This window comes from Vipera berus (assembly GCF_964194415.1).
Source record: "Vipera berus genome assembly, chromosome: 4".
NCBI classification, from domain to species: Eukaryota; Metazoa; Chordata; class Lepidosauria; order Squamata; family Viperidae; genus Vipera; species Vipera berus.
The window spans coordinates 84,063,477-84,089,165 of NC_138206.1; the positions used below are offsets into that span (position 1 = coordinate 84,063,477).

At 40.1% G+C, this 25,689-nt stretch overlaps 1 protein-coding gene across 1 annotated transcript in view; it reads right to left on the minus strand.

Moving 5' to 3' along the window:
- Window positions 1-25,689, minus strand: part of GABRG3 (gamma-aminobutyric acid type A receptor subunit gamma3) — a gene marked incomplete at both ends in the record, with an annotated part of 671,827 nt that overhangs the window by 308,080 nt on the left and 338,058 nt on the right. The window contains 2 exons of the mRNA XM_081326819.1: window positions 10,737-10,819; window positions 12,278-12,501. Of these exons, the coding sequence (XP_081182945.1) occupies window positions 10,737-10,819; window positions 12,278-12,501 (307 nt within the window). The remainder of the gene's footprint in view (window positions 1-10,736; window positions 10,820-12,277; window positions 12,502-25,689) is intronic.

The window sequence follows — 25,689 nt, forward strand, 5'->3', positions numbered from 1 at the left end:
AAAGGACCGGCCATTATTGCTTGTCCCTAGGCTGTGAAGAACCGAAGTCACATTTTCCACCAGGCAACTCTTAAAGCAGTGCGGAAGAGACTGGGTGAAATCTACCTCTTTTACACCCTAATTACTTTCTGTACCTCCTTAAGCTGCTAAGCATTTCCCCCCCTGTGGTGAGGGAAGGGGGACTTTAGCCCTCCCTCCAGAAAGAGTGGCGACTAAATACCCAGGGGCATTTTAAACATTGAAAAAGTAACTGAATCCCAGTTGGAACTTTATTTCTCAAAGCATGTGGACTGAAAGATGTTTTATTTCCTATTTTTTATTGTCTACTTCTGTTGGAAATCTGGATTCTTTCTTATGAAAAAAAAACCTGAAAAGATTAAGACAACTTTGGAACTCAAAGGGAAACTTTAAAAGCGGCCTGGATGACTGCCCAGGAAAATAGATAAGATACATAACCTTGAGAACTTTGAAACAACAGCTGTGAAAGGCTTTGTGTACCCTACCTAGAAAAAAACACCTCTCTTTTGGATTTTCTAAGTGTAAAGCCTTTACCTTAAAATACCAATATGGAAGAAGACCAGGAACAAAATTTATTTATAGATGAAGATCAACAAACTCTTACTATGTTGAAAACACTAATCCAAATTCTTACCACAACCAATGAAATACTAAGAGGCTATGTGAAGGAACAAGAAGACAGCCCACATATGAAAGCCCAAACTTTGACCACAACTAAAGAATCATCTATAAAAAATACAATAGAAAAACATGAAATATTTAAGTACGATGACAGAAGAATCTACTACTAAAGAAATATTGATATTTGAAAATCCAGAAAAGACATTGACAACTTGGGAAAAGGAAAAGGTTTCTTATACAACTCAGAAGGAACTAGAGGATCTAGAATTGTTTGAGAAGACAAACAATTCAGAACAACTACGTTGATATGGAAGAATAGATGACCCACTAGACCAGGGGTCAGCAACCTGAAACAGTAAAAGAGCCACTCGGAACTGGTTCCCTCACAAAAGGAAAATCTGGGAGCCGCAAAAAATGTGTGCACATGCATGTACATGCGCGCATGCGCAGAACAGGGTTTGACTGAAGACTGGAGCCAAGGTGAGATATGCATCTACCCTGCATATTTGAATTGATTGGTTGAACTTTTTTAGTCCCACTTTTTTTTGTACTGCACATGGCAGAGGACTGGGAGCTGCAGGAGATGGCTGAAAGAGCCGCATGTGGCTCCAGAGCCACGGGTTGCAGACCTGTGCACTAGACCTACAAGTCCTCTCCAAAAATGGTGATTGGATGGTTTTGCCAATATCAATTAATATACATGATATTACAAGGAGATTGGTTTGATGACCCAAAAACAAGGACATGGAAGATGATTTGGCAAAGAAAAAAAGCCAGAATAAGACTCAAGAAAAATGGAGTATCAACCATCTTATTGAAATCTGAAACAGAATATACTTAAATAGATGATGTGTATGTTGAACACAAGACATTGTTATGAACTGAGATAAAGAAAAAAATTTGGTCATTAAAATTTAGCAGTATAAATATTAATAGCTAATTTGAATATTGATTTGTGATTAAAGGTCATGTAAAGGTGAATAATGTAGACAAGCTAAAAACCTATTATTGAAAGTAATGAATAGGTCTATATGGAATGTTAAAAATGAAAATTATCAATTTAAGCAAGAGATAGCAGATACAAAGAGGAAGAGAGTAAGTATTAAATATTGAAATAAAAAGAAATTTTGATTACTACTTAAAAAAACAACCACTGAAAATTAGCAAAAAGGAAGGATATCATGTTGTATCCTTAATTTGTTGACATAGAGGGTGAGAAGTTAAGCAAACGGGATGTGTATTTTGAATATTAGATTTTGTGAGGAATGGTGATAGATGAATTGGGAGTATACTAAAAATCTTGGGAATGATAAATATCAAACGTTAAATCTAAATGTTAGTGGAAATTAAAATTGAAAAATCTAAGGTCATTGTCTAAAAGATTATATGTTAAAACAATTAGAATATGTGTAAACTAAAAACTATGGATATATGTAAGAAAGTTATTTTCTATGTGATGGATAGGATAAAACTTGTCTTTTAATTTACAAATAGACAGTATATATAAAGGGAAAAAGAGAGGAAATGTTTATGGTAGCAATTTGAAATCTGTACTAATGATATCTGTATGTAATAGAATTACTACTACCCAGCCACCACATTGCTTTTCAAATATGTGAATGTAATATTGGAAAATCAATAAAATTTGTTTTTTTAAAAAGGCCAATAGGGCTGGGGCCAGTCTAATGTTTGGGTAATGCTATTCCAAAGGGCAGGTGCTATGATGGAACAGGCATTCTTCATCTGGCTGCCATCCATGCCTACTATGAAGTTCTGGGAGAAAATCCAACTTCTTTACAGAATTGTAGACAGGTGCTATATTTGCAGCTCTGCATGCCCCCAAATGCTGTTTTAGAACTGAAGCAAAGCATTGCACAGTCATACTAGATAGCTCAGAATAAGAAGCTTTGCAACAGTGAAAAAAACAAAGAAAATTCTCCCAACCCAATTCCTTAAAATCCTCTGGTCTGGATGAAAAGGTCTTATGTAAAGAAAAGATGGTTCATTATTAAATACAATACCTGTCCTCACTGTTGGCTCCCCCCCTTCATTTGGGTACAAGGAATTGATCACAATGAACCAAACAAGAACAAATCAGGACTGGATTTTTATGAAGGCCCCAAAGTTAATAGTTTATCTACTTTGCCCAAGATAAGAAATATCTTTGCCTCAGAATCTGATCTTCAGCCAAATCCATTGCATATCCTTAGAAAACAGAAACACTTGAGGGGAAAAGCATTTCCAAAATATTCTTTAACTATAAGAGAAAGTTCCCTTGAATAAGAGAAAAATCAGAGATTAAGTACTTATAAACTCTCCCCTTCTTTCAATTGATGGTAAATTATTTATTGGAGATTGAAACCCCATGCTAACTTTCTCTATAGGTTTGAAGATCTGACTAGAAAATGGTCTTTGGAAAACTCACCACATGTCCTTTGAATTTTTATGTTTTACAATAGGATGTTTCTTTCATAACCCTTCAATGTGTTTTCACTAAGAACATGCTGTCTTTCTTTCTTTTCGACCCCCCACCCACCCATTCCCACTTTGTCTGTGGGATAAGGGAATTCAGTAGCTGAGGTCAGTAAAGTTTCACCCCTCTTTTGAAGTAAAGCTGTGGCAGAATGCTTGTTATTACCATTTAAAATGTACACTGAACTATCATCTCTCTAGTATCTCTCAAATCACTAAACAGATTCCTACTAATAAATAACTCTTGGCATGTCTTTCAATAATTTCATAGTAGCACAGGATATTTTTATTCTTTTGAATAACCACCAGACAGATCTGTCAGTACATTACAGAAGCAATTGCATTCACAGAAACAGTCCCTTTCTTCTTGCCCTATTAAACATGAGAAAAGCTGAAAAGCAGTACCTATATTTATGTCTGTTCAACACATTTTCATCCTTTGTTTATAGCACTTCAGAGCAAATCTAAAACTATAGTATAGAACTAAATGATTGTTAAGACTTTCTATGCACATTCATATGCCACATTCTTCTCCATTTATAAGAATGGGGAAGAATCCTAGCAAAGCTTTTTTATTCAAGATCCATTGAAATTAATGGGAGCCTAATATCTTCCCAATGAATGGTACTCATTCTTTATGACTGGGAATTACAACAGCCTACTAGAAGCACAATGTGAATTGATGCAAACACCCCAGAGAATAAATGCATTAGCAAATCCAAAGTTTTCTAATAGAAACTCAGCTATGTAACTTGTATAACCCAATATACATCAACAGACACCCATAGGACTCTTTTGCAACCCCAGTAATTTGCAGATTCATTTTATTTGCATTTTGACGGATTGCTGAAGAGGTAAGATCAATTTCTTTAGTGTTTCATCCATACTATAACTGTGGACTCCCATATTGAGAGGGTTCTGAAAGAGTATTATGTAAATCATCAGATACAAACTTGCCCATTATCAGTGAAGAGTGCTACTTATTTGCCAGTTCATTAGAAGTTTATTAGAACATTACTCAGAGTTTTTCATCTTAATGTATATGGAAATATATTCGTTTTAAACCAAAAATAATTTAGTTTCGGAGTTCTTATAATCCTATCTTTTGCAATAGATTTTGCTAAAGAGAACTTTTGAGAATTGTGCTTGGAAAAGAATAAGTTTGGGTTTAGGTCAAAGATTTAGACAGAGAGACAGAGACAGGGACACACACACACACACAGAGAGAGAGAGAGAGAGAGAGAGAGAGGATATTTTTTCTTGTGTATGTATGTTATTATGTATTCAGCCAGGTATTATCTTGTGGGTTTCCTCTTCTATTTGTTCTTCTCTGTGTTAAACACTTCATCCTGTTACCCTGCCCAGAAAAATATGTAACAAGTGCTTGAAAAATAAGTGAAAAATACAACAGAAAAAATTAAAATATTTAATATTCTATTACAAGAGTAAACAGATAGTTCCCTATATAATTATCTAATGCAAATATTATACATGTATTTCTAATATGCTTATATTATCTCTGGCTTTAGAAGTTAAAACACTCTCCCATGGTCTAGGCCAGGGGTAGGCAACCTCGGCTCTTTTATGACTCATGGACTTCAACTCCCAGAATTCCTGAGTCAGCTGACTCAGGAATTCTGGGAGTTGGTCCATGAGTCATAAAAGAGCTGAGGTTGCCTACCCCTGGTCTAGGCAATATAGGAACCTCTAATTCTTTATTCTACTCATCTCTTAACATCTGCATAACAAACTGACTTGTCGATATCACATATCTGTAGAATATGTAGGATATTTTCTACGCATGCCCAAGATGGCGGACATGCTCGGCTGAGCTCCGCGAGCTCCAGCTGTTCGGCGTCCCCTAGGAGCCCCTCAGGAGCCTTCGGGCTCTCTGTGTTGGGGATTGGGGGTTAATGTTGGCAGGCAGTGAGGCAGCGAGGCAGTCGACGAGGTAATCAGTGGTCTGCTCAGGCTCTTACCTGCTGGTCTGCCCGTCTGCTGGCCCTGTTGTCTTCCGTCCGCTTGCTTTTTGCCTTTTCTGGGCCGTCTGCAGCCGTTCGCAGCCGGTGCTGGCGTTCCTTGCTGCTCTGGGCCGCTTCGGGCCGCTTTCGGCGGCGGCGTCCTCAAGCCGTTCTCGGTCGGCGGAGGGGATGCCCGTGAGTCTATCTTGGTGGTGGCGGCGACAGCGTTGGCATCAGCTTCGGCATTGGCGACGGTGGTCTTTTCGGGCCGCATTCGGCGGCGGCGGCGGGCCGCATTCGGTCACAGCGGCAGCGGCAGCGGCGGCGTTCTCGGGCCGTGTTCTGGCCATTTTCAGCGGTCGGCGGCTGGCGGTGATGTTTTCTGGGCCTTTTGGCCCGTACCACCAGTGGCGACATCTAATCTGCTTTCGGGCCGCTTTCGGCGGCGTCGGCGTCCTCGGGCCTGCTCGGGCCGTCTGTGGTGGTCGGCGGTGGCGTTTTCCGGGCTTTTTTGGCCCATTTCACCGGCGGCGGCGTTTCCATGTTGTTCCGGGCCGCCTAGGGCCGCTTTCGGCGGTGGCGGCGTCCTCGGGCCGCTTCGGTGGCGGAGAGGACGAGTGCGGGTCACCTCAGAGACGGTGATGTTTCTCTGTGCCGTTTTTGGGCCGCTTTCGGCGGCGACGGCACCTTCGGGCCATTTCAGCGGCAGAGAAGACGGTCGCAGGTCATCTCAGCGGCGGCGACAGCGACGTGTGTTTCCTGCACCGCTCTCGGGCCGCTTTCGGCAGCGGCGACGGCGGGCAGGGGCAGGGGCCTTCAATATAAATTTAATAGGAGGCCCCTGGTTAACTTTTTAGCAAATTTTTTATGGGGTTAGGGAGAGGGGTGGGAGTGGGTGGGGGTTGTTTGGCTATGGGGGGTGGTCAATCAACCGTGGCTCAGGCCAGGCCTGGGTCTGACCGCACTGGGGGAGAGCGGGGTGTGGTTGCCTCTGGGGCTCTGGAGCGGGTCGTGGGATTACTGATTCCCACGACGTTGGGGAATGGCAGCAGGTGCATAAACAGAGGGCCGTATCATTACTGGGGGGGGGTCGTCTCCGCTACTTACAAGCGGTGAGGTGCTCCGACCCTCTGTTTCTTCCCCGAGGTCCCGGAAGCGAGGATGTGCAGCCTCCTGAGCTCCGGCTGGTGTACCTGAATGCCAGGTCCATGGTTAATAAAGCTCCCCTTGTTCAGGATTTAGTCGAGGGTGAGCATGCGGACCTGGCTTGCATCACGGAGACTTGGTTGGGCCCAGAGGGTGGGGTCCCTTTGGTTGATCTCTGCCCACCAGGTTTCCGGGTGCTACACCGGCCCCGGGCTCAAGGTAGGGGTGGGGGTGTGGCGGTAGCTATTAGGGAGACCTTATGTCCGCGGGAGACCACCGTTCCTCAGATAGTCGGGTGTGAGTCTCTATTTTTGAGATTTATTTATTTATTTATTTATTTAATTAAATTTTTATACCGCCCTTCTCCCAAAGGACTCAGGGCGGTGATTTGGTCCGGGGGCGCAGATTTGGTCCGGGGGCGCAGTTGGGCTTGCTGCTGGTGTACTTTTCACCTAGTCGCGCAGCGGCAGCCCTGCTCGAGCTACTCGATGTCCTCTTTGGGTTGGTGATTGAGATCAATCTACCATCCCTGGGAGGTTCATCTGAGTTAGCTCGGGAGTTCATGGCTTCCATGATGGCCATGGACCTGACGCAGGTAATTTCTGAACCAACTCATGAGGGAGGCCACACCCTTGACCTGGTTTTTTTATCTGGACGGTGGTTTGATGATCTTGGTGGGGGCTCTCCATTCATTATGCCCCTGTCATGGACCGATCATTACCTCCTGTGGCTGGTCTTCCGTTTTGCCACCCCCCGCCGTGGGGGTACGGAGCCAACTAGATGGTACCGCCCCAGACACTTAATGGATCCTGATAGGTTCCAGGCAGCGCTGGGGTCCCCACCTGCCTCCGTTGCTCACAACTCGGCGGATGCCCTAGTGGAAGCCTGGGAAAGGGCGGCCACTGGGGCACTTGACCGAGTTGTACCCTTGCGGCCCCTGACCCGGTGCAGATCCCAACGAGCTCTGGTGCAGATCCCAACGAGAGTTCTATACGGAGCTCCGGGAGATGAAGCGTCGGAAACGGGGCCTAGAGAGCTGTTGGAGGTCCAGCTGATCCGAATCTGACCAGTTGCGACTAAGAACCTTTATTAGGTCTTATCTCGCAGCAATGAGGGCGGCGAGGTGTAATTACTTCTCTGCCCTAATCGCGTCCGCAGATAATCGCCCGGCCGCCCTGTTTAGGGTGACCCGCTCCCTCCTTAATCAGGAGGTGAGGGAGGAACCCTTGCAGGGTCATGCCGAGGAGTTTGGTCAACATCTGTTGGATAAAATCGCTCGGATTTGGACCGGTCTGGACTCCAACTGGGCAGAGTCTGACGATCAGGATACGGGCGGTCTTGTCGATGTTATCTGGGAGGAGTTTGATTCTGTGACCCCTGAGGAAGTGGACAGGATTATGGGGAGGTTGAGCTCCACCACATGTTTATTGGACCCGTGCCCTTCTTGGCTGGTTTATGCAGCTAGGGAGAGGACACGAGGCTGATTCCAGGCGGTTATATCTGCTTCCTTGAGTGAGGGTAATTTCCCCACCATCTTGAAGGAGGCGGTGGTGAGACCTCTCCTCAAGAAGCCTGTCCTGGACCCAGCTGTGTTGAATAACTTTTGTCCGGTCTCCAACCTTCACTTTCTTTTGAAGGTTGTTGAGAGTGTGGTGGCGCATCAACTCCCCCTGGTCCTGGATGAAGCAGATTATCTAGACCCGTTCCAATCGGGTTTCAGGCCCGGGTACAGCACGGAGACGGCATTGGTCGCTCTGGTGAATGATCTCTGGAGGGCCCGGGACAGAGGACATTCCTCTGTCCTTGTCCTATTAGACTTCTCGGCGGCTTTCGATACCATTGACCATGGTATCCTGCTGCGGCGTCTCAGGGGATTGGGAGTGGGAGGCACAGTTCTTCAGTGGTTCTCCTCCTATCTCCTGGGACACTCACAGTCGGTGTTGGCAGGAGGGCAGAGGTCGACCCCTAGGACTCTCGTTTGTGGAGTTCCTCAGGGGTCAGTCCTCTCGCCTCTCCTGTTCAACATCTATATGAAACCGCTGGGTGAGATCATTCGTGGTTTTGGAGTTGGGTATCATCAGTATGCCGATGATACCCAACTTTTCATTTCGACCCCAAACCACCCCAGTGATGCCCTCGATGTGATGTCCCGTTGCCTGGAGGCGGTTCGGGCCTGGATGGGGAGGAACAGACTTCAGCTCAACCCTGACAAGACTGAGTGGCTGTGCATTCCAGCATCCCGGGACATTCAAAATATTCCACCTCTCCTTATGGGGGGTGAGTCCTTACCCCCCGTGGATAGAGCTCGCAACTTGGGAGTCTTCCTAGATTCACGGCTTACTCTGGAAGACCATATAGTGGCCGTGACTAGGGGGGCTTTCGCTCAGGTTCACCTGGTGCGCCAGTTGCGGCCCTATCTGGACCGGGATGCCCTGTGTACGGTCACTCATGCACTCGTGACCTCTCGCCTGGACTACTGCAATGCTCTTTACATGGGGCTTCCCTTGAAGACCACTCGGAGGCTCCAACTGGTACAGAATGCAGCCGCGAGAGTTGTCTTGGGAGTTTCCCGGTAATCCCATGTTACACCTTTGCTCCGCGAGCTACATTGGTTACCAGTTGTCTTCCGGGTGAGATTCAAGGTTTTGGTTATTATCTTCAAGTCCTTACATGGCATGGGTCCGGGGTACCTCGAGGACCACCTGCTGCCGGCGTCAACTCCCCTCCGCCCTGTGCGTGCCCACAGAGAGGGCCTCCTCAGGGTGCCTCCGGTCAGGGAATGTCGACTGGTGGCCCCCAGGGGGAGGGCCTTCTCTGTGGGTGCTCCGGCTCTATGGAACCAACTGCCGGTTGAGCTCCGGATGGCATCGGACCTTCGCTCCTTCCGGCGCCGTCTGAAGACCCACTTGTTTGAATTAGCTGGTCTGGCCTGATGGGGGACGTTAGGGTTTTTTAATGGGTTTTTTATTGTTATTGTATTTTTTAACTGGGCACTTGTTTAATTCCTTTTTAATTTTTGTATTTGCTATTTATATATGCCCTGTTCACCGCCCTGAGTCCTTCGGGAGAAGGGCGGTATACAAATTTAATAAAAGTAAGTAAAAAAAGTAGAAAGCAATACTTTTTTTGCTTTTAAAAGATTGAACAATTGATCTAGTATCTTGGTTGTTTCAGAAGCTGAAAATGCTGTTGGTCTAAACATTGTTGTTAACAGATATTGTAGCTGTAAATATTGCCACTGACCTGTATCAGATGCTATTGATAGACGATAGCACACAGTAAGTTAAAATTTCATCTGTATCCTCTATCAATTGATCCAAAAATCAACAAAATTGCTTTTATAAATGAACCTTTATTGTCAAAGTACAACCATGTATACATTGAGATTGGCTGAGCCTCCCTTCATGGGGGACAACTCACAGTGACAACAAACCCACCATCTTGTTGCCATGTGAGCTAATTGCACAACACATCGGCCTCACAAGTCAATCATACATAAAGTTATGTCCCATTCAAAAGCCTGATAGCCCATGGATAGAAGCTGTTCTTCAGCCTGTCGGTACGGCTGGTTATACCCCTCTATCTCCTACCCGAGAAAATATCCATTTTTCTGTATTACCATCATTTTCCCAATTTTTAATGTTGGATTTCCCCATAAAGTCATTTTAGCATGGGAAAAAGGATCAAATCCTTTTTATTATTCATTACATTCCATTGCTTTGTAACTGACAGAGTTCTATTATATTTAGATCTCAATATTGTCCATCCAACCACGTATATTTCAAAGTGCTCAAATGGAAAACTGAACCTTCCCTTATTAATCAATGATTGCATTTTCTGTAAAAATATTCTCAGAATCAAAGAACCCCATAGGAAGTGTGTGTGTTAATACATACACACACACCATACACCAAAGTATCAGGGCAGCATCGTAAATATTCTTAACCAGATTTTGGTAATGCTTGTGTTTGTAATTTAAGGCAAGAACTAACATTTTTCATCCTTTTGCAGTAAGAGATTCTGTCTGGCAGCAGGGTTACCAACAAGGATGGCAGGTTCGCTCAACAATGCTGAGATGTACTGGCACATGAGCATACAACCACATATAACGATTGCCCAATTAGAGCTGGCAAATATATGAAACAAGAAAAGGAAAACATCATTTGTCCAATCCTAACTGATAGATTGGAGCTGCTTTTAAGCTATTTCTTATTTACCTTTAATACATTTCAAAATAAATGGCTCTTTATTTATAACACCTACATTCTGAGCGTCATTTTTCAACCTACTCATAATTGGGACTACAAATTAATAGTTCTTGTCATTTGTGATAATGTTGCAGGGTGAAAAACGTTGTGCTGTAAGGGCAGATGGAGAAAGTCACATGCCTAGCAAATATGAAAATAAGGACCTTAACCTAACACCACTGTAAGAGCCACCTGTCAAATTGAGAAGCAAATGCAGGTCTTTATGCAAAGTTTTAACAGATAGTAGATATGCACCAAGGGTATTACTTACAGCTGGAGAATATCAGTGGGCATGAATGTTTATCCATGGGAAAATTATGTAGCTGCAGCTGGCATTCAGCATTGATGGTGAGCCTAGAAAAAACCAGGCACCTATTACTGTCTCGGTATGACAGCAGGCTATAAAAAAATAGTAACTTGGTCATTTCAAAGGCTTAATTGGGAAATTATGAGAAAATGCTTCTTTAGGATTCTCTTTGATGCAACTACTAGGCAGAAACCATAATGGAAGAAGGCAATGGCAATCTCTTCCATATTATTGCTAAGAAAACCACTCTGTTATATGGGAATGGGGTGTGGGACGGAATAAGCTACTATTTTATAAATGATATTATGCAGGTGACATGAATTATGCTATTTACACAGTGCTATCTTCTCACATGTGATATCACTGTGGCTTGCAACAGATACCTATCCATGGATAGGTTCATGCGGTCATCTGGCTGATTTTGTTTGGGTTTGAAAACTAATTGAACTCAGGCCTGTTTACTAGTGTTGTCCAGTACTTTGGATTCTGATAGAAAGGGGATCATACATTTAGCACCTACTTGCGTGTTTTACACCTATTGTGACTTTTCCAGGATTGTGCAACAGATGTCAAAAGGAACGGCTCAATCCCAGAGAAGATGCAGCCTCTTCATGGACTTCTATATAGGGCTGATTAAATGTCACAGCATGGATCAGAGCACCTTTTTTAATTTGAATCTAAAGCCCTAGATTTTAATATTTCAGTGGATGACTGCCAGAGGCATAAGCTAAATTTGGCACTTATCTTTACCTCTGGTTCTGGGAAATATACATTAACATGCATATGTAGTTATAGGTATATAGTACAGGTAATCCTCAACTTACAACCTTTCAATTTTATTGGTTTAGTCCCCTTTCAAAATTACAACAACACTGAAAATGATGACTTATGATTGTTTTTTACAGTTGCAACTGTTGCAGCATCCCCATGATCAAAATTTGGATGCTTGGCAACTGACATGTATTTATGATGGTTGCAGCCTCCTGGGGTCATGTGATCACCTTTTGCAACCTTCTGAGAAGCAAAGTCAATGGGGAAGTCAATGGAGAAGCTAGATTCACTTAACAGTTGTGGTACTAAGTTAAGAACTGCAGTGAGTCACTTAACAACTGTCATAAGGAAGGTCGTAAAATGGGCAAAACTCACTTAACAACTGTCTTCCTTAGCAATGGAAATTTTGGGCTCAATTGTGGGCATAAATCAAGGACTTCTCATAATTCTGGCTATGAAAATACTTTAATTTTTTGTCCTATTTGACAGGAATAACTGGAATAACAACACATCCCATTGTATAGGTTACTAAAATACATCAGACCTAAGGGAACAAGTTGCCTGAACAGTCCGATTTAATATCAAGCTGACTATATTTCTTATCTTTGGGACAAGGTCCTCTGTCAACTAAGATTTTTCTGTTCCTGTTATAAAATTGAAATTACATTAATTTATATAAAAGGGTGAAGGATTACTTAAACTAGCCCTTATTGAAAGACACAAATGCTTCTTACCTTAAAGTATACAAGATTTTCCCATCATTCCATATTCTTAGGAGCTGATTGGGTGTAGTAATCCAGTGAGCTTCTGCAGTTTTAGAATTCCTAAAAATGGTATCTGGAATCCAAATTAACCCAACCATATTGCTGTTGAGAGTGAGACTTTTTTTCATAGTGCTGTTGAAACGAAGACGGCTGTCAGTCCATGTCTGAGCAAAAAAAATATCAATTTGGTATTCCTGCAAAGGAGATTAGATACATATATTAGAATAAATTTAGAAGAGGCAGATCATCTATTTATTAAAATCTTCACATTTCTCTTAAATATTATCTTTCTTTCTTAACTCATAATCAAAAATGAAGAAGCAAGTCATATGTTGCATTAATCATTTGAATTGGGATAGTTGTTGTCTTACTTCCAAATATTACATGAGGTTTTCAACTATGATATGTTTTCTGACAAGCAAAGTCAATGGGGAAGCCAGATTTACTTAACAACTGCAGCGATTCACTTAAAAACTCTGGCAAGAAAAATCATAAAATGGGGCAAAATTCATTTAACCAATTTGTCACTTAGTAGCATAAATTTTGGACTCAATTGTCATAAGTCGAGGACTACCTGTACTAACCTTTCCTCCTTCCATTATGTATTCAAGATGGGTAGTGATTAAAATTTATATACTACTTATATGTACTGTAAGGATGTAGGTCTATACATATGTTGTATATAGTATGTTTAAATGTGTGTTATGTATGTGTACAATTTGAGAGCAAGCAACTAAATTTCATGTTTAATGTGTGCCATTGTGCCTACAGTAAAAAAAATGACAATAAAGGTTATCTATCTATCTAACCATGGAGAGCCCTTGTTACCTTTCAAAATCAGCCAGGTTTTGTAGTTGTTATCACTGACCAGACAAGGCTCAATTAATTATGCCCACAGTAATCACTCAATGCGTTTATCGATATCCCTGTCTTCAAACACGGACACAATACACTGAACTGTATCCCTTCTATTTATCAGTTTATCATCAGTTGTCCAGAGGGAGGAAATGAGATGCAATGGCTAAGAGACAGAGCTAGCTAAGGTCCCTTTCTCCATCAATGATCATCAAATACCTATGAGGAAAAAACAAAAACAAAAAACAAACAAAGAAGGTGTGTTTGATAGAGGAAGATAATACTAGTAAAATTCACTGAATCTGAAGATTACAAGGGACCTCAATAATTATCCAGTTATCCATCCATCCACTCAGGAAATCTTCTACAGCATTCGTGGTAAATGGTCACCCTGTTTTTGTTTAAAAGCATTTAATGAAAGAAAATGCAATATACTTCAAGGGTATTTTCCAGTTGTTAAATTTAGTCAAAATTTGGCTTCACTTAATAATAATAATAAAGTTGGAAGGTACCTTGGAGGTCATCTAGTCCAACCCCCTGCTCAGGCTGGAAACCCTATACCATTTCAGACAAATGGCTGTCTAATGTCTTCTTAAAGACTTCCAGTGTTGGAGGATTCACAGCTTCTGGAGGTTCCACTGATTAATTGTTCTAACTGTTAGGAAGTTTCTCCTTAGTTCTAGGTTGCTTCTCTCTTTGGTTAGTTTACATCCATTGCTTCTTGTCTTGCCTTCAGTGCTTTGGAGAATAGCTGAGATCTTGGAACACTGCTATCATGTCCCCCCTCATCCTTCTCTTCATTAAACTAGACATACCCAATTCCAGCAACCGTTTCTTGTATGTTTTAGCCTCCAGTCTCCTAATCATCTTTGTTGCTCTTCTCTGTACTCTTTCTAGAGTCTCAACATCTTTTTCACATTGTGGTGACCAAACCTGGATGCAGTATTCCAAGTGTGGCCTTACCACGACATTGTAAAGTGGAATTAACATTTCATGTGATCTTGATTCTATCCCTCTATTAATGCAGCCTAGCACTGTGTTGGTTTTTTTGGTGGCTGCAGCACATTGCTGGCTCATATTTAAGTGATTATTCACTAGGACTCTGAGATCCCTCTCACAGTTACTAATATTGAGCTAGATATTTCCTAAATGATACCTGTGCATTTGGTTTTTCTTGCCTAAATGTAGAACCTTACTTTTTTCACCATTGAATTTCTTTTTGTTAGAAAGCGCCCAATGTTCAAGTCTGTCAAAGTCCTTCTGTATCTTAAGCCTGTCTTCTTTTGGCTATTCCTGATAGCTTGGTGTCATCTGCAAATTTGATGAGTTCCCCATCTATCCCCTCATCCAAATCATTGATGAAGATGTTGAAAAGCACTTGGCTCAGAACAGAGCCTTGGGGCACCCCACTTCCCTCTATGTAGATGCAGTTCAATTGAGGACCACACGCTGAGTACGGCCAGTCAGCCAACTACGAATCCATCTGGTGGTGATGCTGTCTAACCCACATTTTTCTACCTTATCAAGTAGTAGGTTGTGATCTACTTTATCAAATGCATTCCTCTGGTCCACTAACTTTGTCACTTGGTCAAAGAATGCAATAAGATTTGTCTGGCATGATCTGTTTTTGACAAACCCATCTTGGATTTTGGTAATGACTTTCTTTGCCTCTAGGTGTTCACTGATTCATTGTTTGATTATCTTTTCCAGAAACTTCCCAAGTATTGAGGTCAGGCTGATAGGTCAGTATTTTCCTGGATCCATTCCCCCCCCCTTTTTGAAGATGGGAACTACCTCAGCTCTTTTCCAGTCCTCTGGTAGTTCCCCAGTGCTCTAGGATCTTTGAAAGATATAGTTCAGTGGTTCTGAGATCACATCTGCCAGTTCTTGAGAACCTTGGGATGTAATCCATCTGGTCCTGGTGATTTGAACTTGTCTAGGCTGGACAGTTGCTCACTTATCATTTTCTTGCCTATCTTAACTTGTGTTTCTATTCTGTTTTTTATGGTACTGTTTTTAATAGGTTGGACTATTTTTTCCCTTTGTGTAAAGACAGATGAAAAAAATGATTTAAATAGTTCTGCTTTCTTCCTGTTGCTTGTCACCATCTTGCCACTTTCTCCCACTAATGGACCAATCATTTCCTTGATTTTTTTTTGTTTTTTTTTACATGTTGAAAGCTTTTTTTGTAATTTTTGATTTTTGTGGCAAGTCTTAATTTATTTTGTGCCTTAGCTTTCCTCACTTCATCTTTGCAGGCTTGGGCTATTTTCTGATATTATGCCTTAGTTATGTGCCCCTCTTTCCACTTGTTATACTTGTCTTTTTTGTCTTTCAATTTATCAGAGAGTTCTTTATGCAGCCCTGCTGATTTCTTTTGAGAACTGTTATTTTTCTTCTTCATTGGTACTGTGCTAGACTGGACTTTTATTATCTCACTTTTCAAAATTTACCAAGCTTCTTGAGTTATTTTCTCCTTGAGGATTCTCATACATAGAATCCTTCCCAAGCTCTCTCTTTGTTGTTGTTAGTTGCGAAGTCGTGTCCGACCCATCGCGACCCTATGGACAATGTTCCTCCAGGCTTTCCTGTCCTCTACCATCTTCTGGAGTCCATTTAAGCTCACGCCTACTGCTTCAGTGACTCCATCCAGCCACCTCATTCTCTGTCGTCCCCTTCTTCTATTGCCCTCAATCTTTCCCAGCATTAGGCTCTTCTCCAGTGAGTCCTTCCTCCTCATTAGGTGGCCAAAGTATTTGAGTTTTAGCTTCAGGATCTGGCCTTCTAAAGAGCAGTCAGGGTTGATCTCCTCTAGGACTGACCGGTTTGATCGCCTTGCAGTCCAAGGGACTCGCAGGAGTCTTCTCCAGCACCAGAGTTCAAAGGCCTCAATTCTTTTGCGCTCAGCCTTTCTTATGGTCCAACTTTCACTGCCATACATTGCAACTGGGAAGACCATAGCCTTGACTATACGCACTTTTGTTGACAGGGTGATGTCTCTGCTTTTTAGTGTGCTGTCTAGATTTGCCATGGCTTTCCTCCCGAGGAGCAAGCGTCTTTTAATTTCTTGACTACAGTCCCCATCTGCAGTGATCTTGGAGCCCAGGAAAATAAAATCTGTCACTACCTCCATTTCTTCCCCATCTATTTGCCAGGAATTGAGAGGGCCGGATGCCATGATCTTGGTTTTCTTAATGTTTAGTTTCAACCCAACTTTTGCACTCTCCTTCTTCACTCGCAACAAGAGACTCTTCAGTTCCTCTTCACTTTCTGCCATTAGACTGGTATCATCTGCATATCTTAGGTTGTTGATATTTCTTCCAGCAATCTTAATTCCAACTTTTGACTCCTCTAGCCCTGCCTTTCTCATGATGTGCTCTGCATATAAGTTAAATAGGCAAGGCGACAGTATACAGCTCTCTCTAAGTTTATTGAAATTAGCTCTCTTGAAGTCCAAGACTCTAGTTTGACTGTGTTCTATTGCTTGTGCTTTCATAATGTTGAATTCCAATATTGCATGATGACTTCCCCCAAGGTTCCTGTGGCTTCAACACCTTCTATCATTTCATCCCTGTTAGGGAGAATTAGGTCCAATATGGCTAATCCCCTAGTTCCCGTCTTTACTTTTGGGAGACAAAGTTGTTTGCTAGGTTTGTCAGGAACATGTTTGATCTTCCACTTGGTGCAGAGTTTGTCGTCCAGTTGATGTCAGGATAATTAAAGTCCCCCATTACTATTGTGATGTGCTTCCTACATACCTTAGTTAACTCACTAGCAAAAAGTTCATCTGTTTGGTTGGGTGGCCTATAGTATACACCTATTGCAATGTCATTTCCCCCCCTTTTATATTGACCCAAATGCATTCAAGGCAGTTTTCATCATTGTTGTGCTCTAATTCTGTAGAGATGTAATTATTTCTTATATAAAGAGCAACTCCACCTCCTCTTTTATTTGGTCTGTTTCTTTTAAATAATTTAAATTCTTCTAGCTGTGTGTTCTATTTGTGGGTTTCATCCCACTAAGTTTCTGTAATGGCAACAATATCATATCTGCCCTAATTTACCTGAATTTCTAGTTCACCCTGTTTATTGCTCATACTCTGTATGTTGATTAGTGCACTTGGTGTGGCACTCACTATTGAAAGTTTGATTTTGTTTGACAGATAGGTTGATATTCTTGTCCACACACACCCCTATGTTACATGCACTGATAACCCTATAATTTTTAGATTGCTGGGTCAGGAATGTTCTGTATCCATTAACTCACTGTCCTATAATCTGTACTGTAATTTATGTAGTAGCCCTTTAAACATTAGGAAAGTGTCACAATAACAACATTTCAACATGTCTTCTCCAGGAGATGATAGATAGATAGATAGATAGATAGATAGATAGATAGATAGATAGATGATAGATAGATAGATAGATAGATAGATAGATAGATAGATAGATAGATAGATAGATAGATAGATAGATAGATAGATAGATAGGCAGGCAGGCAGGCAGGCAGGCAGACAGACAGACAGACAGATGATGTGTGTATGTGTGTGTGTGTGGGGGAAGAAACTGGAACTTTGAAGGCAATGAAGCTTGTGAAGTAATTGGTGCCTAATAAATTACTTATGTGCATGTGTGTGTGTATGTTCCAGATTCCTATCTTTACATAACTCTACATAACTAAAGCAGAATAGGGTACTACCATTATGTTAGACATTGCATTTATGCAGCTGAATTAGAATAACATGTGGCTTCATTAATCTCTGTGGCTGGTTTTATTGACAGAAGCCACCTCTACTTTATTAGCATAATGACAGCTAATATCAACTCCCCTGAGAAAAGAAACCTCATATTTCAATATTCTGATAACATTGGCAAGCAAGAGATTTATTAAAACATAGCATATCTGTCAGTCTATCTAACTTCTAAATATTTAGCTTGCTCTCTACTACTTTGGAATTCTTAATGTATTTCAGTACTTCTCTTCATCTTGATAAAATGTAGATTATATCAGAACCATTCACCTTTTATTTTGTTTTCCTTATGCTATTTTTTACCTGAAAATTAAAGTAATAAATCAGAAACATTTCAAGATTCACCAGTAAAAGCCAATACATTATGACATTTATTGGAGTCCTGAGGATATTTTTTTTAAAAAAAATAACTGACATTTACTGACAATGTGAGTTATGGTCCAGCTTGATAAAGTGGAATAGTTTTAAATAAGAAATTAAAATACGATTGCAGTGATTTTAATATACTGTTTATCTTCAGGTATTTTAAGCACTCTGAAAGCAAAAGGAAATAGCTTTGAGTTAAGTTAAATGAGGTCATTTGTTGGTTCTGAGTTCCCTATCAGTAGTTTGCTGATGATACCCAATTGTACATCTTGACCCTAAGCCACCAGGTGATGCTATTGATGCCCTATGCCAGCATCTGAGGGCTTTGGGAGTCTCAGACTAATGAGATCAAGGCTCTATTGATAATTGAGCCCATTTATCTGGAGGATTTTCACTTGAAGTGTTGGATAGGATAGCATAGGGGTGTCAAACTCGCAACATCACATGACATGTCGTACATATTGTGACCTTTTCTCCATTGCCTGCAATGTGGTGGGAGCGGTTTCATCATGACACATCCAGCCTGCAAACTGGCAGTTTGACATCCCTGGAATAGCACTTCCCCAATGAGATTGGTCCTCAATCTGAGGGAGATTTTTGACTCACAACTCTTGTTTGAAGAGCATGTGGCGGTTGTGGCCAAGACAGCCTTTGTACAAATTTATGTAGCATGCCAGATAAGCTCATTATTGGACTGGGAGATCTTCCACACTCTAGGTACTTCCCAAATGAATGATTGCAATGCATTGAAAGTCAGGCTGCCATTGAAAACCATTCACAGGGCAGTAGTGGGCATACCACTGTATGTCCATATGATACCATTCTACACAAGCTACATTGGTTACCTGTTGGCTTTCAAGTACACTTCAAGGTGTTGGTTACCACCTATAAATCCCTTCCTGTCATGGGACCAGTATATCTATGCAATTGTCTCTCTTTGATTGTTTCTGCCTTTTCAGTAAAAATGGGTAGAATGAGTATGTTTCCCATTCTACCCTGTTGATACATTTAAATTTTTCTCTGATGGATTTTTTTTGTTTGTTTTTGCTTTTGTGTTTGGTGCTTACTCCTGCAGTCATAAAAATTAGAAGTGAACAATTTTATACATCATACATTATTTCAAATTATTTTAATTAATTTATTTTGGCCATACTATCTATTTTAATGTACATCTTTAAACATTGGGAAATTGTTTTAAATAAGACCTGTGCAAATTAATTCATTTTATTCAAATTGGAGATTCCAGATTCAAGGAGAACTTGATTCAGCTCAACTCTGATCTGAGATTCCATGGCACTCTTATTTGACTAGATATGCTTCAAATTTGATTGAAGGAAATACTTGTCTATAGAAAATAATGAGAAAACTTCAAAATGCCAGGAACATGAGAATGAAACAGCAAGGATGATAGACCTTTAAGAGAACTCTGTCTGAAGGGTTTTCCCACAGTGTAATTTTGAAATATTTCCCTAATACTTCTTCTAGAGGAAAGAGAATTCAGATGAAAAGAAGACAGCATGACAGTCTTCAAATTATCCAGCAGAATCTTTAGAGAGGTTGACTGAATCAATGCAGTGATATCCAAAAATTTTAAGAATACAAATATTCAAGGATCCTATTATCTCCCTTACATTAGCTTTTCTAAGATGCACAAACTTCCTCTTTACTGGTTGTAATCATTGGGTTTTCAGGTTTGATAGAAAAACTTATTGGAAAGCTGGCAAAGGTTCCCTTCTATTGGGCAAGACTCAAAAGAATGAAACTCATCAATCCCATTTGTTGTCCCTGAACTTTAGGTTTTGTTGGGTACCAGAAGGTTGGCAATGCTAGTTCATTCCAAAAAAGGAGTCTCTTATTACTAACTATGACATGAAAGTGGACCTTGTAATCTTGATGTCTTCCCACTCCACTTATACTGTATATAGGGAAGTAAAAGCTTGAATTGTGCCTATAGGTAAGAACACAAGCCTATATATTCTTTGTCAAGGAATGCAATTTTGTGTTAGTCATTCATGGCAGTTTTGACTTCATATTCAAAATATTGAAAGTGGGTTTTGCTTCCAGTTGTGTTAACAGGTCCAGCACAATGTGAATATCATTAGTTGGCCACATTAAGAGAAAGCAAAGTTAAAATGTAAGATAGCTAACCACATTAAATAATTTTTAAAAATGAACTGACTTTTTAAAACCTTTGTGGTTCAGTATTTAGCATATCCCACTTTTACTTCTAATATTTATTTATGATTGTATTCACATCAATCCATTTTCCATCCTTATATGAATCCAATTAAATCCCATCTCTCAACTTAGTAGAAAGATATAAATAGCATTTATAATCTATATAAACCTATATAAACCTTTACTTTTGACTAACCTAGCATTGAATCATGATTTTAGTTCACTGAAAAACTTCTCTTTCCATCATGGTAATCATTTTTATGTAAGATAACATAATGATTATTCAGAGATGCCAAACGTTTACTTGATTATTATTTTTTTAAAAAACCCTGTATTTGGAAGTGAGTTGCTTTGTGTTTCCTGAACAATGTGCAAATCTAAATGCATATGTTTTGTTATTTCCAGCTTCTGTATTGTTTGCCTTAAAACACACCAAAACTGAACATTCACAAACCATATTTAATGCTAAAATGCATGTGCATGTATATACAGTGTAAATATAATTTTTCATGTTGATTCTCTTAAAGCAGACATGTCAAACACAAGGCCCGGGGGCCAGATCCGGCCCGCGAAGTGGTTTCATGCGGCCCACAAAGCCATCCTGGAAACAGTGAGGGAACGGCCCCCACTGCCTTGGCCCTGGCCCAGAGACCCTCCTTCTGCCAGAGACCCTCAGATCTGTCCCACTCCTGCCCAGGCCCCCATAGGCACTTTTGATGCGAATGATGTAGAGCTGGCCACGCCCACCCAGTAGGCCATATGCACTCTAGCTACGCCCACCCAGTAGGCCACACCCACCCTGGCCACACCCACCCAGCCCCCTGAGGGCAACCGCAATACTGATGCGGCCCTCAATGAAATTGAGTTTGACACCCCTGTCTTAAAGAAATACATGTAAATTCAAAGGTATGTTAGAATGGATTTATGAATTCATAGATACAAAGTTGACATAGAAAAAAATGGTCAGATCTATTTATTCCCTGTGATAATGATAGCATTTTCACAATGGATGTTTCCCCTCTTATTTCATAAGAATTATAGCATTTGGTTCATTTTGGCTTGAAATATATATCTTAAACTACATAATGTAGTGAAACACACAACAAAAATGACTTCAAAAGCAGATTAGACAAATTTATGAAAGGTAAAGCTGTTTGGGATACTAATTTTCAGAGATATATCTTAATTCTGATGCAGTAGGCCTTTAATTTCCAGCTGAAGAGGATATTTAAATAGTGGAAGGAACTCTATTTCAAGTCATTCCTTTCTATGAAGAAGTTCTCCTCCTTCCCCTCCTAAGCTCAAAGCACTTTAAAAGGTTTTTTTTTAGGTCTTAAATAAAACTGCCACAATAAAAACCCAACACTACATCATCTGCAGCTTCATCCTTACCATAATTTAAGGCAATGTTCAAATTTAAAAACAAAAACAAAAAAGCTAACTTTATAAGGGCAGACTAATCCTGAACAACCTGTCCTGTAAATGTTGCTCTGTCAACTCTTTTCCAAAAGAAGGCAGAGTGGTAATATTAAGCATCTCTAAGAAGAATATTCCATAATAGGTTCACTGCCATTGAGAAGGTCTTAACCCTGCCAAGTCCATTGGACTATCAGCCAAATCCAGCTGTGAAAGCCCCAGCTGATCTTAATGCACACACTGGATGGTATTAGAAGAAAAAAAAAATAGGACAAGATCCTGTATATATTTAGTCTGATCCAGCAGGTTTTTTGTTTTTTATATTTTAGGTCATAACTCATATTTGTCAGTGTCATGTGTTGAATTATCCAAAAGGAAAAAGGTTCTTCTAATATACTGGCTGCATAGTCTGTGTGTTTTCAAATGACACTGAGGAAGGATCAAACCATTATTAGATAAATCTTTGTCCTAAGACTATCCAGTCTTATAGCACATGTATTCCAAAAATATTATCATTTAAAATGAAACATGTTTGAACATTTTCATTTGCCATGCAGATTCGCTATCACTAAGTTATTCAGCTTTAAGTTTCCATCCTTCTGTTACATATAGGTATCTGGCTGGCTGGCTGGCTGGAAAAACAGAAAGAAAGAAGTAGAAATATCAGGATATCAAGCAAATTTAATGATGTTCCCAGTGCTTTAATTTGAATATATTGAATTTACTTGTAAGAGAAAAAACAACTCTGGTATTACTAATGGAAATTGAATACATTAATACAAGCCCCACCAGAAGATATACAGATTATGATTTGGAGAAAATATACAGTTCGGTACCTAATTTCTTTGTTTCTAAAAATATAGTTAGCAATAAAGCACATCTGGCAATTTTGGCACTATAGATATGCTCTTGTATTGTACTAATTACCTGGCTGACATTAGAGGTAATAGCAATGTTCCTTCCTGCTTCCTCAGATTACAAAAGTTGCCTTCTGTTGCCATAGTAACCTTCTGCTACCACAGTAATAGTTTCCCCAGTTGTTATAGTAACATCACAACAGGTTCCTCTCCAGAATTCAGCTATGTTCTCTCTCTGTACTAGAGAATTTGCTCTTTGGTAATGAAAATTACCTGTAGACGCAGCATGGAATCATCTAGAAATACACATGGATTGCTTGATCAGCATGTAATTCTTCGGTCCCTGGTATTCTGATTAACCAAACCTTCTAAAAAGGCAGAGAGGTTGCCCCCTGTGTTTTGTTTTAATCAGTAAATCTGTTTGGCCAAATTACTTCTCGCTTTCATTTGGCCGCTTTTATCTGATTCAAGCCAATGTCATAGGACAGGTCTTTCCTTTCCTTTCCTTTCCTTTCCTTTCCTTTCCTTTCCTTTCCTTTCCTTTCCTTTCCTTTCCTTTCCTTTCCTTTCCTTTCCTTTCCTTTTCCTTTTCATTTTTTTCCTGTCTTTTCTTTTTTCTTTTTATACCTTCAACTCAGTATTGACTTCTGGCAAGTGCCTGAACAAGTTCCTGCAGTTTTGTTGACAAGATTATCAGAATTGACTTGCCATTAGCTCCTTCTTCCTAGGGTTGAAAGAGAGGGACTGGCCCAACATCAGCCAGCTGGCTTTGTACCTAAGGCAGAACTAGAAAACATGGTCTCTCCATTTCTAGACCTTATAAAATAATACCAATTGTATAGTCAAAATTAGTAGTATACTTTTGCTGATGCACAAATTTAGATAGTTTAATGCAGGAGTGTCAAACTGCCGGCCCGTGGGCTGGGTGCCCACCCCATTGCATGCAATGGCAAAAAAACTCATGATACATCACGACACGTCACATGATGTTGTGGGTTTGACACCCATGGTCTAATGTAAAATGGAAATATTTTACTGTGTTCCTCCTTTAAATTTCTAGCTATCTATAATCAAACAAAAATATCAGTTTGAAATGAATTTAATCAGTAGCTAGGAATTGTCATTCTATATTTTATTTAACCTTGAAAAATCAAGCAATCAACACTTTTATTTTCATCCTTTTTTGTTTCCTTGTAATTCAATAGTTCTCCTTTATCCATTCTAGATCTTTTATGGCAGTTACTCCCTTTTATTTATTTGTTTTGGACTGAGATTTACACATCTGCTGCTGGGAATCCCTTAAAAACAAACAAAGAAAAGGGCCAGTTCAGGTCCTTGACATGTGTGTTAATGTGTGAAAATGGTCAAGGTTGTCCCTGTGACTGCACAATCAAAACCTGTGTAGGTATACTGCCATGTTGACTGTTGGTTTTTTTGCCTTCCTCAGGATGCCCCAATTGATGGCCCAAAGATGTGCCAATCAAATCATTCTAGAAGAGGCAAATCTCAACATATATTTTTTAAAATATATGTTTTAGGTAAGAACACATAAAGATTTGTGTACAAAAAGCCAGAGATGACTGAGTTTTTTTCCTTGTGAAAATTAGGAGAAAAACGACAATCTATTTCCGTCTTGTTTTTCTAAGGTGATAGTCCAAACCATTCATTTGTATGCTTGGAAATATTCCTTCACTTTTTAAAAAATCCATTCTCCATTGCCTTCACAGTGGCATTATTGATAATCCATTTCATGAGGTACATTTCATACACAGAAAACACTGAAACTATTCATGGTAAGAATTTATATTATTTTATCTTATTTTCCCAATGAATTCTTTGGAGATTTTCCACATAACATTGTACAACAATGGTTTTCTATAAACTGAGTCATTCAAAATCTTATATTCTGATATTTCATAATTTGTCAAGTAATTATTATAAAACTTTAAGAGATGAAAATCTCTTAAAGTTAAGCTGAAAACCATTAATTGACTGAAGGCCAAACAATAAGCTTCATGGCTGAATAGGGACTTGATTACTTGTCACCCAGGAATTAATTCACCTTGTTCAACTAAAGAACAAAAAGCAATGTACAAAATGGTATAGGGATATGGTAGAAGTAGGATAGTTTCTAAAGACATTAAGATTTGAAGATTCAGAGTAAACAGTGTTACAAATATTTTCTTTTCCTTATCTCATGCTTTAAATGTCTCAATATTTCTTTTAGCACTGTTATTAATGTTGCATATACCAAAAGGGAATTACACAATGAGTACAGGTAGTCCTCGACTTAGAACAGTTTGTTTAGTGACTGTTCAAATTTACAAGAGCACTGAAAAAAGTGACTTATGACCATTTCTTACAGTTATTACCTTTACAGCATCCATGTGATCATGTGATCAAAATTCAGGTGTTTGGCAATTGGTTCACATTTATGACCATTGCAGTGTCCCAAGGTCATGTGATCCCCTTTTGCAAACTTCTGACAAGCAAAGTTAATGGGGAAGCCAGATTCATTTAATAACCAGGTTACTAACTTATCAACTGCAGTGATTCACTTAACTGAGGTGAAAAAGGTTGTAAAATGGGGCAAAACTCACTTAACAAATGTCTCAATTAAGAACATAAATTTTGGGCTCAATTGTGGTCATAAGTCGAGGACTACATATATATATATACACACACACATACAGGTTTTCTGAGGTTTTCGCGGGTGTTTGTATGTAGATCTTTGGTCATTTGGGTTTTTTCCCCACATAGAATTGGAGGTATCAGGGCAACGTTTCGATGAAATCTCCCAGAAGAACGAAGCTGAAGCCACCAGCCTGAGGATGACGGATGAGATTTTGTCGAAACGTTGCCCTGATACCTCCAATTCTACGTGGGAAAAAACCCGAATGACCAAAGATCTACACACATACATATATATACATACACACATATGCACATTAATGACATTG